This window comes from Coloeus monedula, assembly GCF_965178545.1.
Source record: "Coloeus monedula genome assembly, chromosome: 21".
NCBI lineage: Eukaryota > Metazoa > Chordata > Aves > Passeriformes > Corvidae > Coloeus > Coloeus monedula.
Window position 1 is genome coordinate 9,782,840 of NC_138801.1, and position 17,051 is coordinate 9,799,890.

General features: G+C 47.9%; 1 protein-coding gene across 2 annotated transcripts in view; it reads right to left on the reverse strand.

Annotated features, from left to right (window-relative positions):
• PNPLA7 (patatin like domain 7, lysophospholipase) overlaps positions 1-17,051 on the reverse strand; it is a 117,494-nt gene that overhangs the window by 34,899 nt on the left and 65,544 nt on the right. For both annotated transcript variants that reach the window (XM_082295373.1, XM_082295372.1), the window contains exons 23-26: positions 12,145-12,208; positions 11,507-11,675; positions 10,248-10,430; positions 9,134-9,252 (exon numbers count right to left, since the gene is read on the reverse strand). In XM_082295373.1, coding sequence (XP_082151499.1) covers positions 9,134-9,252; positions 10,248-10,430; positions 11,507-11,675; positions 12,145-12,208 — 535 coding nt within the window. The remainder of the gene's footprint in view (positions 1-9,133; positions 9,253-10,247; positions 10,431-11,506; positions 11,676-12,144; positions 12,209-17,051) is intronic.

The following is a 17,051-nucleotide window of genomic DNA, read 5'->3' on the forward strand; positions in this document are numbered from 1 at the left end:
CAATCTCCTTTTTTCTTATCAGGAAAGCTCACTGCCCAGGTAGGGCTGGACAGAGATTCCCCAAAACCACAGCAATGCAAGAACCACACTCCTGAAGGCACAGGGACTTGCCAAGAGAGCTTGACAGCTGCTCCATGGGAAGTGAACACAGCACATGCTTCTACATCTGATAGAAAAAGGTGCAAAACCAGCAAGAAGAGCTGACCCACAACTCCACCACCTCCTTGTTTAAGTTCACCTGTTCATCAAGGCACTGCTGTGAATAAATGAGTTTGGTGGGTTGAAGACTGGAGATCAGGACAGGAGAGTCCAACTAAACCACCCACAATTAATTTTAGGGGTTTTTTTTAAAGCCATAACTTTGAAGTAGATGACTCCCAAGCTCCTGCTGCTTGGAGGGTTTAATAGAAGCTGCTATAACCTTCAACCTCCGTGGCAGATGGGAACAAATGAGCAATTACAGAGGTGCTGCAGATGGGAAAAGGAAAAATCAGCTCATTAAGCATTCTGTGGGTGCCAGGCCATGTGAACATGGCTTTTGTGGGCACGTGATGACCCAACTGTTACACAGCTCTCTGAGCAACTGGCATTCAGGTCTGGGAATCTGGGAGCAGCCACAGGCTCTGCCTTTCCCCCGGCTCACTGGAGACAGAGCTCTGAATTGCTGCACAAACACGATTAAAAGCACGATGAACGCGCCGGGCGTTGCTCGGGATGGTCCCTCCCTGGAGAAATCAAAGCAGAGCCTCTCAGGAGCAATTAGGCTGCAGCCTCTTCCCAACCATCTGCAAACACAGAGCCCCAGGCCCCCAGAGGAGCTCCCAGCTGTGTCTCAGGAGCTTTGCTCAACAACAGCAAATACAACTCACTGATTTATTTTTAGGAGTTCTTTTTTGTTTGTTCAAACGTAACTCTAGGGCTGACCTGGATAAGACTCAAATTAGGTAACCAAACACACATTATCATCATCTTCTCCAAGGAGGAGCCCACCTTCCTCACCCTTACTCCTTCAGTCTCCCCAAAAGAGCAGCACAAGTAAAACACCGAGTCAAAGGTGCAGCTTTATCTCCAAGGATAAAGAGTTTTGCTGCTTCTCTGTCATTTTACCTCCTGAATATTGCCCTGGAATGAAATCTGGTTTTGAAAGATGCTGGGAATCGGGAAGCCTGGCTCTGGAATTCAGCTTTCCTTCTGGTTTATCTGCATGTGGCAATGGATGCTCCACTTGTGACAACAGCACAGACCACTTCTCTGAGCACCTACAGCAGCAATTACAAGCTCTGAAGCCACCCATGCATCAGTCTGAGCTTCAAAAAAGGATACCACAGACAAAAATTCCATTCCATTGTGCACTGAGATCCAGACATTTATCCACACACACAAAAGCCATAACACAGGTCACCAAACAGCTTCCTCTCCTCCAAAATGCTCCCAGCCCGGTGCAGGCTGTCCGTGATGGGGGAAGGCTGCAAAGGCCACAAGGATTAACCTCAGAGCTGCCAACTTTCTGCCTTTCCAGACTCAAGAGACAGACTGGCTTGGCGTACAAAGGGATTACTTTGAAGAACAGGAACTGGAGGAAAGATATTTCAAGTATTCAGAGGTTGGGGTGGGTTTTTTTCCATGACACAAAGCAGATTGAGCCCCTTTTGTATCATTTTGATACTTCTCTGCTGCAGAAATCCTGCTTCCTCAGCTGTTCCTGGGCACTGCAGATGCTGCACAGCAAGCCTGATTCTTCCATTTAAACAAAGGGAAGAAGCATTTTTCAAGTTCCTGTCATATCTCAGCTTAATTTGCTGGACCTTCAGAGCACGATCAGGATGAGGAACGGTATCCTTTTAGCAGCACATAATTCTTCAAGACCTGTCTTGCCAGAGAGGAGGAAAACCCTTACATGCCAGCTCAGTACCTCCAGCAAGCACTTGGAACAGGAATTTCAGGGATGCTGCCTGACTGCATCAGGGGGAGAGAAAGAAAAGACAGGAACTGCAAAAAGAAAATCCTTGCTCTCGTCTCACGTAAGTGGAAATCAGGAAATGGTGTGAACCCAGTGCAGAAGGGCCCAGCCTGTGCCAGACTGGCTCCATCCAGGGCTGCCAGACGCCAGGCTGGAGACAGGGATCTTGGCCAGCCCCCAACAAGCCCAGCACCCAGATCCCTCCTGCCAGAGGAGGCAAAGATACCCCCAAACCTCAGCAGCCCCCGCAGAAACACTGATCATGTTCTGGCACTGTACCCCCAGACAGCACAAAGTGTCACCTGGTCACTGCTCTGCACGCTGAAGAGTCACCTCCATCAGAACAATTGCATGGCAGGTTTCAAGCAAATTCCCAAGACACCTCCAAGCCACGAGGCAGCAGCACAAATCCATTTACATTCGGAGGTAACAACATCCTCCTGAAACCCCAAACAACTCCTCCCGGTAATGGTTTGTGTTTCTCTTCCCTCTAAGTGCTCCAGAGCCATTTCCAGAGGGTGACCTTTAAGCCATTTCCTCAGTCCCATCAGGAGCTGAATCCCAGCCCCATGAAATCCTGCCTGTCCCTTCCTCTCTCCAGCGACCGAACCCTCCAGGGCTGCCAGTGGCTCCTGGCACCACCAAGAGCACCTTGAAGAGGCTGTTGCTGCCCTTCCAAACCCCTCCTAGCCAAGGTCACAATGAAGAGCAATGGTTTTAGCAACAATTTTCTTCCATAATTTACTTCAGAATAAGCCTTTTCTCCAGGCTATGTTTTCTGAGCAGTTCAGGAAAAAACACAACCCTGAATCCAATTTTTAGACATTTCAAGCTGTCAGCTCTGTGCCCTGTGAATTTTAAGCACTGTGAGGCAGAGACACCAAATGAAGGGGAGACCTGTACCCCATTACAAACCACTGCAAACAACGTTAAACACTGCAATCAAGAACTTATTTGCAAACTTGGCACAGTCCTGAAGCTCACTGCATGATCAGGAATGATTTCAAAGCCAAGTGCATTTCTGTTGACACACAGGGACACATCAGGATGGCAAAAACAGCTGGCAAACTGCATTTTTTTCACAATATGTGAAAATTTCACAATTTATGAGAGGACTTGAAAGCAAAGACTGAGAAAGGAACTGAAGGGCAGATGTAAAGAGACAAGAAGGAATGAGTGGGGATTAAAAATGGTGCAAAGAAACTGGGAAATCTCAAGGCTTGGATGTGTTAGAAAGGGAAAAGACACTTTCAGACTGGCAGACACAGCCAGGTGGGAAAAGTAAAAGGGGAAATAGGTTGTGTATGACCTAGATAGGAGTGGAAGCGCGGAGAAACATTGTTAAGCAAGTTCTCAAGATATTACTCTTATCCTCCAGCACAAGGAACTGGTCATGACAGCACTTGGGCTCCAGAGACCCCTTATCCCTCCTACCCTGGGGTGCCCCTCATCAGATTCACTCCATGTTAAGTCTTGAACCCAGCAAAGGAGCTGAGAAACATTTACTGTGTTCCACCTTATCTAAGGAACATCAAGAGCCCAGGAAACTCCCATGGGATTTTCTTTCATCCCTTCTGTAATCACACTATTGAGTGTGTTTAGGATCCCAGAGGAGAAAACACTGCTCTGTTCTTTCCAGCAGTGTTTTCCTCTGGAGCTGCCTCCTTCAGGCAGCAAATTCCTCCCCTTTCCTCCCACACATCCTAAGAGCACCTTGTCTGGGTGCCTGTAGTCAGGTTTGGTCGTTTAAAAAAGCAACTCCCCCCCATATTTCCAGTTCCCTCCCTGTATTTGAGGTTCAGGAATCGATCTTAGGAGCCCACCAGCTCCATCTCAAGTTCTGCAGCTCCGCAGGGGCAGTTTTAAACAACATCCATGCACGCACTGCTCCTGATAGGGGCAAAAAGCCTCCTATCATTAGTTACCAGTATTAGCTGAGGAGTAAGAACTAATCTTCCTTAACTGAATCCAAAGCAGCTGCACCATAAAACTTCACAGAGTCTCCCCAGGAGGTTCTGTTACTGCCCAAGACCGAACCCCAGGGTTTTACAACCATGATGCAGGAAAAGGAGCTGCAGCCTGGGAAGGGAGCTGTCAGCACCATGGGAGCAAAATGCCCATCCCAAGGACAGCACTTTGGCATTGGAGCAGCATTTCCACCTCAAATTTCAGCTCTTTATTCCTCAGATGTTGCATCACACGCTGGAAGCTGAGCTATGAGGTGTCAACTCCGCCACTGCACCACCAGCCAGCCCATTCCACCTCTGGGAGCCAAACCCTGCTCCTCACCCAGGGGACATCACCTTTATCAGGCCCTAAAACACTCACAAAGCTTAGATACTTTCTGTGCAGCCTTCCCTGTTCTCCGTCCCTGTGCTTCTCTCTGCTTTTGTGGACCATGGAGCAAAAGACGACACTGCACAAGGGATCTCAGCTCTTCTCCACAGCAGCAGTGCTGGAAACCAGACCTTCCTATGTTGCCACTTGGGAGAACTAAAAACAGCCCCCAAAAGCAGAGGTGCTATTTCCACCCTCCCTTCCTTGCAGCACATTCCTCAGTCATTCCCACGTTATGCTGACGACAAGTTCAGTGTTCATTAATTCTGGCAGCTTGTCAATTTTACCTTAATGAATTCAAGCAAGGGAAAGAACACAGTGACTTCATGGCTTCTCTCAGGAAAAAAAGCTGATGAGAATTTCACAGGAGGCAAGGAAGGAATTTCATTTGCCTGAAGTGACCCTCTTGCCAAACACCACACCTGCACCATGCAGTGCAGAAGTGAAAGTTTCTCAGAGTTAAGATGGCAAAATCCAGTTAAGGAGGAAGCACTGAGCATCTGAGTAACAGAGTAAGCACCAAACCCTGTCTGTTCCCAATTACCATGAGAAAGGGACAGAATTATGAAGCAGCTGCCCTCAGCCAGGATGGGACCACAAGGGTTTTGCTTTAAGACTCCTTTCCATGTTAGAATAACAAACCAAACAGAAAAACAAATCAACCTCCAAAACTTACTGGTGTCCTTATTAATCATTTCTGACTCCTCACGCAAGCATATTGCAGATTCAGCTTCTGCATCCTGCCAGCTCTGACAGCACTTAATTGCTGGGGGTGTAATTAAAATGCTGCGTCACCAGCCATGGAGCAGCAACACCACGTCCCTGTGCCTGCTGAAGGCAGCCAGGAGCTCCCCAGACAACCTGAGGAGGAATATCAGATCTCACAGCACAGCACTCACTTGCTTTAAAGTGTTTTACATGGGTAGATCAGGTCATCAATCCCCAAACTCAATTCCTTTTTTAGCAGGATGGAGCGGGGGAAGCACCAGAGGGTTCGTTCCCAGGCAAGAGCTCCTCACCTCCCAGCCACACTTGCAGGCTAAAAGCATCAGCAGTCAGAAAAGGAACATGATCTTCTACAGTTCTCAAGTTCTCAAAATCCGTTTCAGGTTTTCCTTATGGTGGCTGTGAGCATGTCCCACCTGCTCCTTGCTTGACCCCCTGCACAGGACAGTGTGACCTCTGCAACCCTTCCAGGCACTGAGTGCAGCTCTGCCCGTCCTGCCTGTGCCAGGGATGGCTCAGAAACTGCAGGGCTTTGTCCCAGTGCAGACACAGGACAAACAAATTCCTTGTGCCTTCTGGAAGAACAGATCAGCGTCTGGTGGCAGAGAAAGGAGGCAGGATTGACAAGAAGGTTTTTACTCAAAGTTGCCTGAGTGAGCTGGAGCTGCAGCCAAACATCACAGACACAGAAAATCCTCCATGGTTTATTCTCCCTGCAATCCAGGAGTCAAACACAGAGTGCAGAGAGCAAATTTGATCTCCTGAGAGCAGAACAACTGAGATTTGCCTCTCAGGGACTCTTCCAGCCTCTTCATCCCTGGGTAAAGCCACTGAATGGGAAGATAAAGCCAGGCTTTAAGGAGCTCAGGAGCAGCCCATGAGTGACCAGCTGCAGATGGACCTGCCTGCTTGTCCTTCTCTGAGAGCTTGGAGCGTGAGCACCCTGCACATGGCACAGGCTGCAGGAGCACAGACAGACAGAGGAGGAGACAACAGGAGTGCTCATCAGACACAGAGATCCCACAACAAGAAGGGCAGCACTTGCTTCTCCTACACTGCTGCTTTTATCCTCCCTGTGCAGAGTGCCAGAGCTGGAAACAAAGAAAAGGCAGAAAGGACAAGTGAAACAAGCCAACTGCCCAAAATGAAAAGGTCTGAGCCACATCTGTAGAGTCAGCAAGAAAACTGCGTGCCAAAAATCCCAGCTACTCGACACATCAAATGCTGAGGTGTGATAATAAGTTTGAGGAGAAAACTGAACAAAAAAAGGAGAAATGAAAAGACACCCTGATGAAATATCTATAAATATCCTTCGACAGCAGCTCTTCAGGGGAGGCTGAAATGCTCAGGGTGGGATTGTTGGGGTGTCTGTGCAGGGCCAGGACTGAAAATCTTTGTGGGGCCATTCCAGCTCGGGATACTCTGTGATTCTGGAACAGCTCAGCCCATTTTTCCCAAAGCCTTAGGGATTCCCAGATAGTTCTGTAATAATTATTTACTCCCTAGAAATTCTAGTTTTCAAACAGCTTTGCTAAGACAACCACAGCAAACCAAAGAAGGGCTGTACGTGGGAGGGCTAAAGGTCAGGACAACTATTTATGGAAGGTTTATGCCTTTGGTGCAGGGCTTGATGTGTCACTACTCTTGCAACTACACCTCAAAAGGTTTTGTTTTCCTAAACACAAACCCCCTTTCCCTTCCCTCAAACTCTACTATGTTTCTAAGTAAAATTAGGTTAGCATTTAACAGAAGCAAAACACTGTAATTTTAGAACCGTATCACTTCAAGTTCTTTTATTTTTATGGTCACAGGAGAAAGAAAACCTTTAGTTCCTATGAGCCTTTTGTCATGACAAACCACAATGATAATTACTAGGAAGCTGCTCTTGGTAAAACCTCCCAATCCAGCTGTCACTGGGAAGCCAGACAAACATTCCCAAAATAACAACTAAATAATTGATATTACTGGAGTCACAGAACACAATACCTTGAACAAATACCCAATAGGCAGCCCCTGTCACTGTTACCTCTCCCTGGCTGTGTGACCAGCATGATTCCTGCTCTGAGAGCAAGATGGGAGGTTCCTCATGCAATTATTATCCAAAGGCCATTAACAGTCTGTGCAGAGACCCATGAAGACATTCTTAGTCTGACTGTGCTTTAATCACAGGATGATTCTAAGTACCTAATCTAATCTCTTGAAATTCTCTTGTTAGTAGAAATGGGCAATCTAAGAATTTACTTTGCCCTTCCAAAGGCAGAGGTTCAGAGTAATTCTGTCCTTTCCCCAGTCTTAATTACATTCTCACTTTGAAAAATCTTTATCTAACCACAATTTAGATGACTACTTAATGACTAGAACAACATTCTGTACCTTTCCAGGGAAAACACAATGCTCACACCATCCCTGTGCCAGCCTGGAACCCCTGAACAAACATTTCAGTCCATGGCATAGAAAGCATTCCAGAGAAGGAAGAAATATCCCATTTATCTGCTCTGCCCTTAATCCTCTTCAAGTCCTCCCCATTCAGGGATGCAGAAACGAGCAGATTGATGGCTAATGGCCCATGGCTCATTGCTGAATGGGTGATGAGCATCCAGAGACCCCAAAGCCAACACAGCAGCAGAGCAGCTTTGCAGAGAGGGACAACACAGGACCAACACAGGCTCAGTGACCCTGTTCCTCCTTACCTCGGATCCTGCACACCCGCAGGTGGGAGCTTGCAAATTAAGTAGTAGAACAAAAAAATAATAAACAGTTTGGCAAAAATTACAGCAGTGTTACAGAAGGAAGGAAGGGAACGAGCAAAATGTGCTGCCAGCAGTACAGGAGTGCACATATTTAGCATGACACAGGCTTTGGTAGAGGCAGAGATATCAGCTGGGAACAAAGAACAAACCACAAACGCTTTGTATCAGTGGAGGAGAAGCCTCCTGAGATACTGAGATAAAACAGAAGCTCCCCTCTGCTGCTCTGCTTTGTGTCTCCACAGGACAGAGCTTGCGTTGGAAACAAAATCCTGAAACCAGCTCAGGTGAGGGGTTGTGAAAGGGAGCAGGACCAAGGCACCTGTGAGACACTCAAGGAATCAGCTCTGGCTGTCTCAGCACCGGTGACTGCTCAGGAGGAGCTGGCACAAAGGAGCTCCAACCCTTCCTGCAGCGAAGGCTCCCCCGAAGCGCGCGCTGGCCCAACGACAAAAATGTGATATTTCTGTGCACTTAAACAGACAGACTGCGTGCAAATTAGGGATTTTAGTTTTCTGAGAGCTGTATTTCAAAGCACTCTTTTAAAGCAGGGCTTCAAGAACACAGTGATGGAGACAACAAAGGCAGCACTTGCTTGAGACAAAGGGCAACTCAATTCCGTCTCAACAGAAAACTCTCCAAGTAAAAAGGGATTCCAAAGAAAAACGCCAGTAATAATTTATTTCTAAAGCTCACTGGGGGTTTCAGATGGAATTCTAACAGAGTGCTCAGCACACACCTTGTCCTTGCGTCTGCAAAAACACACTCTTTCTGTAAGGTAAGGCTGTCAGAGTGTATGGGTACCTGGGGGTTTGGAGGATTATAAGGATGAGAACATTCTCCATTAGAGGACATAATTCCCCTTACTGCTCAAAGTTTGAAGAGCTTTGAAATACTGTGAGCCATTTTCTAATATAAGAATCCATAAGGGAAAAAGAGTCCATAGTGTAGGCCAACAGAAAGAAACGTCATCTTTCGTGCCCTGGTCACCTCCTGGTATTAAACCATTATGAGGGGCCTCAAGAGGTCACAAACGCTCATGTTCCTTCTGCAGAAATCCTGCACAAATCCCCCCAGAAGGCTAAGTTTGTGTAATTCCTCAGTGTCTCCTCCCCCAAACGCTGCTTGCAGAGCAGTGCTGGTGTCCCAGGATGTCTGTCACCCTGAGGGATCTGTCGCAGCCCAGGGACAGCGGGGCTCTCGGATCTGGTAGATGCACCAGCACAGAATCCCAGAGTGGTTGGGGTTGGGAGGGACCTTAAAGCCCACCCTGTTCCACGCCCTGCCATGGGCAGGGACACCTTGCACAGGCCAGGTTGCTCAGAGCCCCATCCAGCCCAGGATGGCCGGGACAATGCCCTACCTGGCCCCGCCGCCGCCCAGCACCAGCGCGATGGCGTTGCCCGTCAGGACCCGGGCCAGGCGCGAGAAGTCGGAGTGACGGTCCGGGGCCTTCTGGAACACACGTTCATACATCTCCACCTGCAGAGGAGAGCCAGGCATGGTCACTGCACAGCAGGGCAGAGTCAGCCAACAGCAGCCTGCTAAAAGATGCTGCAAAGATGAGGAGACTGGAGCTTCTCTCTTGTGAGGGAACGCTGGGGGAGCTGGGGCTGCTCAGCCTGGAGAAGGAATGACTGAGAGGGATCTTATCCATGTCTGTCCCTGTCTGCAGGGATGGACCAGGCTCTGCTCCATGGGGCCCAGCAATGGGACAAGAGGAACGGGCAGGAACTGATGCCCAGGAGTTCCACTGGACAGGAGGAAGAATTTCTTTCCTGTGCAGTGATCAAGCCCTGAACAGAGATCACAGAGGGTGTGGACTCTCCCTCAGTGGAGATATCCCAAACCCATCTGGACACAATCCTAGTGACTGCTCCAGGGGACTCTGCTGAGCAGGGAGGAGGGACTGGAGGAGCTCCAGTGGTCCCTTCCAGCCTGAAGCTGTTGGTGACTCTGTTACAGTGCTTCTCCAAAGGAACAGAGGGTTGTGAACCACCCAAACAGTTCTAGTGACCAGTGGCCTCTCTCAGTCTTTTAGAGCTGCTGGGGGCAGTACAGCATTTCCTCTGGAGCTCTTTCTCTTCCTTGACAATGTTCCTGGGATCCAGAACAATCCCAGGCTGCCTCTGCCTTATACTTAGCATGGCTTTGGGAAGCACAGGGATCCTTCCAACAAAAAGGACTCTATGGCCTGTACACACCTTTGACTGGGACTCTGAGACTGTGTTACTCATTTCAGGATGCTGAAATTACCCTTTTCAGGAGATCAAAAAGCCAAGTGTGCATCCATAGAGAAAACCTGCCTCCCTTATCCCTGCTTCCTGAATCCAATTGAGGCCAGGCAGATTTAAAGAGAACCCATGGCATACCAGAATATCACGGAGTGTCATTATCCCAGATCCCCCTTGATACACAGATTACAGACAAAAGTGAGGGACAGCAAGGGACCAGCCACCAAATCAGGAATCTCTTACCAGCTTGGGCAGACTCCTCTTGGAGAAGACTCTGCGTGGGCAGTGGATGTGGAGGTGAGCAGAACACCAGCTCCGCATGTTGAGCCACTCCACGGTCCGGGAAGGGAGAGGCCCATCCTCCTTGTGGAGCAGGACCAGCTGCTTCTGGGCTCTCACTGCGGTGTTCTCCAGCATCCTCTCCAGCTACAGCAGTTACCAAAGGAAAGGGCAATCAGTGCTGGCTGCTCCAGCCTCAGTGAAATTCATCCACACACACCCCACACCCCTATTCCCACCTGAATCCAACTCTGCACACGCAGAACCCCCAAACATGATTTATTTAGGCAACAACACTTAACTGTGGGCTTACACAGCACACAGAAGTCTAAAATCAGCCAAGGATTCAAACCTGAATGGTTTTGACTTAAACCAGGCCATTAAATGCACAGCACAGGCAGGCACTGCTCCTGCAACGTGAGATGCTGCCCGAGTCAGACTCGAGCCCACAAATATTCAGTGTTTTCTTCTTTCCCTTCCCATCAGTCCATTTTTTTTTTTCCTCCTTGCATTTCTGATTCTGAATTTTTTGTTGTTGTTTTAGGCAACTGCTGGCAGCTTGTTCTGCCTGTGCTTCCTGCCTCCCACGTGCAGGCAGGAAGAGCCCACACAACAGGACACACACGAAAGCTGCACGTGGGACCAGCCCAGGCTCTTTGCAGGTCAGACTCAGCACTTCAGCATTCTAAAAAACCCCACCTGTGATCTCTTTTTTAAATTTATTGCAGAATTTTTATCTGGTCAGAAGACTTTGGTAATAAAATATAAAACTGTAAAAATAGATAGTAAGGGGGGAAAAAATTACAGCTTAAAATCTGTAATAAAATATAATAAATAATTCATACACTGCAATTTAGATCTACTTTTTCCTAAGCACACACCATGAATTTCATCCAGGCAGAAAAGAATTTCTCCCTTTATGTGGAGACCCAAAGAAATTCTGAGCAGACACACAAAGCTTCAAAGCAATTTTTGATTTACCATGGGCCAAAAATGACTCTTTAGAGGAGAAGAACTTTGCTGGAAGTACTCCCACATAAAATTTGCCATTTCAGAGGATTCTCATGCAATTCTTTTGCTATTCCTAACAGGCATTTCTCAGAAATATTTCATTATTTATGCCTCACTGGGTGTTAAACCCGGGAAAAATGCATGAGTGTGAAGCAACCTGCTTTGACCTGGACTGCTCCCAGTGCCAAGAGGGGAAGGAGCAGTTCCCACACCTCTCCCACAGTGGGCTCCTGGTCCCCCAGCCCCACGATGAGGATGCAGTCGGCCTGGCGGATGCAGCGCTGGGTCCAGGGGGTCAGGGTGCTGTCAGCCTGGTACAGCACAATCCTGTGGATGTCCTCCTGCTGGCCCAGCCAGCTGGTCAGTCTGTACTCGTGGATGCTGGGGACAGACAAGGAAAACAGGGAATTCAACTGGTTTTACATCACAGCTCCCAAGAGAATAGAGGGGAATCTGACACAGCGAGAGTCCTGCATTTCCTGCTCAGCCAGGATCTGCTCCCAGCTCCAAGCTCCTGCTGGCTCTGTTTCTCCAGGATTTACACCATTAGACAGATACACCAAGGCAAGAGGATGCAGTGATGCCTCACTTCAGTAATGCTCCCCCAGCATCCCTAGGAATGAGCACACTTGGAGCAATTCAGCTTTTCCAATTTCACAAGTGAGAAAGTAATGGTGGAAAAAACCCACCCACATCTGCACCAAATACTCTTGAAACATTATTGTCTCCAACACCTGGAGCAGAAGGCTCAATGTATGTCAGAAGACAGGATTTTATTCCCAAACTCTGTATTTCTAAGAGCAGTCCAGTGTCTCTCTGCATTTCCCTGAGCAGTGACGAGGGCAGGTACCTGTCGAGAGCAGCAGAGCCCAGGCGCTGTTTGATGTTGTCACTGGTGAGCAGCAGGGCAGGACCTGGGGGGAACAAGGAATTTCATCTGTGAACACCTGAACTTGAGCTCCTGAGCTCCTGGAGAAAATTGCCCAGAGAAGCTGTGGCTGCCCCTGGATCCCTGGCAGTGTCCAAGGCCAGGTTGGATGGGGCTTGGAGCAACCTGGGATAGTGGAAGGTGTCCCTGCCCATGGCAGGGGTGGGGTGAGATGAGTTTTGAAGTCCCTTCCAACCCAAACCATTCTATGATTCCAAGAATTTAATTCCATGAATTGGCTTTGAAGGCAGTGATGGATCACTGCATTGACCAGAGCTGGCAAAAAGTCTTCACAAAAATTTTCACACTTTTCTAGGAATACATCTTCCAATTCTCCCTGTTCCCAGCAGTCACAACCTGCAAGCTCTGTTATCCCATTCCTTGGTGTCATGCAGGGTCACAGAATCATGGAATGGTTTCAGTTGGAAGGGACCTTAAAGCTCATTCCATTCCATGGGCAGGGACACCTTCCACTATCCCAGGCTGCTCCAAGCCCTGTCCAGCCTGGCTCTGGTGACAGCTCCTATTGCAGCTGCATTTTCATAAAATCAGCCTTCAAAATATCACAGACCTTTACAGCCACACAAAGCTCAGGATCCTGGTTTCAAAGAAAAAAGCCTCTCCACTGACCTCCCAAAATCCAGAACTTGTTCATCCTGCACTGAACCAACCCTCCAGGTGAATCCTCAAGCTCTCTGCAGCATTACCACTTATTCAACATGCCAGCAGGAACCCACAGCACTACCAACCCCAAAGACGTTCCCAAATCTGTAGGGCACAGACAGACACAGACACATCTGGCAACAACCTCAGATCTGAGCTGAATTTTGGTGCACATAAAGCTTCTTGCAGGCACTTTAGTTTAATTTTCTTATTAGCAATTCTACTGCTGCAGCAATTTGTGCCATATGTGGTGGATGTTGCAGAGTGACTGCAGTTAAATACAAAAAAAATGCAAAGAAAAGAAAACTTAAGGGAATAACTGCACACCTAGAGAAAGTATTACCTGTCTCTTACTGAGAGAGAAATTCACGTTTACAGAACATGACAGAGCAGTTGCTTTGTATTCATGTCTTCATTGTGCAATCCCTCAATGTTTCATTAACAACAGAACTGAAATTTATGTACTAAATAACAAAACACTTCATTATGTGAGGAGTCTCAAGGCAAGGTTGTAACGAGTTCAGTAAAAATCAAGGAACCGTGAACAACCAACATGGGAGAAGGTCACAAATTCCCACCTATGTGCTCAAAAAGCAAAGCCCACAGGTACAGATCTGGAACGGGCTGTCCTGACCTTCAGGGCCAACTCACCTCCCCCTCAGTGCTCAAGTCCTGCTGCAAAGGTTTCACTCTCCTTTAGCTGACTTTACTCTCAGACTTGAAAAAGTTCCCAAGTGTCATTTTTCATCTTGTACTTTCCAACACCCAAATAACACTTGCTCTTTGCTACGCTGATTATCAAGGAAGAGCAAACAGAAATGGACAAAAATATCCCATAAGCAGAGACCAAAAGATAAAGCTGGTGAGAAAGCACAGAGAAGAGGACATCTCAAGAACAGAATTTGACTTCCTCATCCTCCAACAAGAGTTCTGGAAATTGGTTCCTATGAAAGCAACAAGTCCCAAGCAGAGGGAATGAGCATCATTCCCAGAACAGACCTGGGCTTTGCCTGCCCTTCCCTCCTCCCTCTGCTGCTCCTTGAACCACCCAACTGCAGGCAACAGCCCCAGTCTTGGGACAGGTGGTTATCACCTTATTTTTAACACTGGCAGATTCTTTTATCTGATTCACTGTTCACCTGATGTGAATGTTGGTCTGGTACAGCTTTGAATGGCATAATGGGATAAGGGAGGTCTCCCAGAGGGAATCCTGATGGCATTGCACAGGACAGAACAGCAGGGGCAGAGGGCAGGGCAGTTCTGCAAGCATTCAGCAGCAGAGTGATCATCAGTGTTCATTAACGTGTCAGAGTTCTCAGCTAAATAGAAAAGATATGTGGATTAAATATCCTTCCAGGATATGTGGCTTACAAAGCTTTCTGGCAGTGCTGGAAGTTCAGCAAGCAAAGACAAACTGCCTGAAATGCCAAATGAGCTGAGGATGCAATAAAAATGTCAAACAACAGAGACAACACCAAGGGAGCAGCGTGGGCACCTCTGCCTGTCACCCCCTACCTGGGCACTGACCCAGGAGCATCAGCCCCTGGTGATGCAATGGGGTCCAGCCCTAGGTGGACACCACTAAACCCAGGGGACACCATCAAAGCCAGTGACCTGCAGCCAGAACAGCTTTCACCCCAGGGGAGAGGCAGAGTTTGTAGGGCTGGGGTGGATCTTTGTGCTCCTTCAGGCAGACACACCTTGACTGTGGGCAACACGTGTCCAGCAAGCATCAGAAGAGCCTTGGAGAGACTTAGAAATCCTCTCCAGACCTCAATTCTGATTTGGGAAAGCAGCAGTACACAGAACAGGACACAAACAAGGGTGCCCAGACAGACCCTGGCTGTGCCAGCTCGGGAGGAGCCTGCCCAGCATCCCATCCCTCCACATGCCAGGGACACGGGACAAAGATTCCCAGACCTTCACTCATCCCCAGCACGGAACACGGTGATGCTTCCAACAGAACCAACTTGTTTTGTCTCAGAAATACCAACCATCTGCTCTGCACTCCCAATTTCTAGCAGGCTCCCAATTAATCAGTCATTAAAACCCCACCATTAATGCAACCAAGAACACCAACATATGTGAGCTCAGCAAACAGAACCAACAAAAGTGTTATTTCCACTAAACTGCTGAGAGCAAGCAAGCAATGAAAAAACTTCATTCCCATCCTGGAAGTTCAAGGCCAGGTTGGACAGGGCTTGGAGCAAGCTGGGGTAGTGGAAGGTGCCCCTGCCTATGGCAGGGGGTAGGATGGGATGGGCTTTAAGGTCCCTTCCAACCTAAACCATTCCATGATTCCGTGATGATTCAACTCCACAGCCCTCAAACAGCCACACCTGCAGGCAGGAGTGACCAGGTCAATGTGTCAGTGCGTCCTTCGAGTGCATTATCACAGTCACACAACTCCAACCAGCCTCTCTCCACACCTGGCATCAGCCTCATGGGCAGTTCCAGCTGGAGTTGGCATCAGGGACACATCCCTGCACCCCTGGGTGCTCTGGCAGCAGGATCAGACATGGGGTGAACAGCTCAAAGTGAAGAGCAGAGGAGAGGTGATGGGAGGTAACGTGGAATATTTCTCCAAGCCCTGTGGTGTCTCTGGCAGCAGCCAGCAGCAGATTGCTGGGGAGGAGTATCAGAGCAAGGAAAACTGAGAGCCATTCCCTGAGCCTCCAGCAATCCGCAGCTTTCACAACCTTTTGGATTTCTCAAGCCTGAGGTGGTGACTTTCAATAGCCTGGGGATTTTTCTGTCAGCCAAGAACGAACAGGGATCCTGAATCCCAGGTTTTCTGTGCTTCAGGTGAGAGAACTGCAGGCAGTGGCATCACCTCAGGCACAGGGATCGTGGTTTCTGGGAAAACCTCACAGAGCATCTAAAGCTGTACTCCAGAGCCATCTGTTTTTCAGTACAGAACTAAGAATCCATGAAAAAGAAGGGAAGGGAAGGAAAAACTGGCAAATACCAGAGATCTGCTTCATTTTCTCTGCTAACAAACAAGGGCACTGAAGAGAAGGGCTGCAGCAAAGCTTCCAACCTCCTGCCTCAGTGAGGGGAAAAGGCATCACACGAGACAAAAACCCTCCCTTTCTTTCCAGGGATGAGCAAGGTACTCACTTAGGTCATTTGTTTCCTAACAAAACATCACTTTCTAAGATATGCAGGGGCAGGAGTACAGGTGTCCTAGTTCTAAGTCTAATAAAACATGGTCCAAAAGCTGCCTGGAGAAATGAGCAGCCCAGAGGGCAGAGAGTAATTTCTGAGGCTCAGAAATGGTTTCAAATCCACCTCACCTGAAAAACACACCCACATCAAAAGACAAGGCCAGTACAAAATGCACCACAGAAAAATTTTAGCAGAGCAAATGTACTTGCATGGACCCCATCAAAAGAAATTTTACTTTTGGCCTAATAAAAGTCTACAAAATTATGTGGCAAAGTCACATAACTGATAAATGCGTTTGCAAGTCAGAAGATCTTGCCCAGCAAAAAGATACCAAACTGTGCCAGGGTTCAGGCACCACAGTGAACATTTCACATTTAAATCTAATTTGTGTGTAAAGACAGGCAGAGCTGTAATTAAAAACCCCAATAAATTATTAGCAAAGATTTTTCAGCGAGCTCTCTACATTATACATTTTTAGAACTGAAAAGAAGGAAAATTTAAAGGGCAGAAAGGAATGAGAGAGACACATATGTTGGATCTGAATCCCTCTCTACTTCAGTTTGAAATTCTATGAGATCAGAGGGCTCCCACATAGAACCAGAATTTGCAGAGCCATGTGGTATCTTTTAGCTGGTCTCAGTAAAGGAACAAAAAAATAGTCAGGCAAATACTTTTGAAAAATCTGAATACTGCAGAAGAACTTCTTATCAAAAGATGCTCTCAGCTCTACCAGGATTAAGAGGAAAAGAATTAATAATAAAAATAGACATCATGAGCACTGACCAGAATTCATGAGCATGATGAATTGCATGGCAGAAAACCTGTCCCCCCTTCCTGGCACTCCAGTTCGGAGCTGGAAATTTCTGTTCCTGCTTTCTGAAGTTGGATATTCCACAGAATCCTTCCTCAGAGAGCCAAAGCCCCAGACTCAGAGGCAGGGCTGTCCCACTGGAGCCTGCAGCACAGCCAGGGGACAGCAGGGCTGCAGCCTCTGGGTC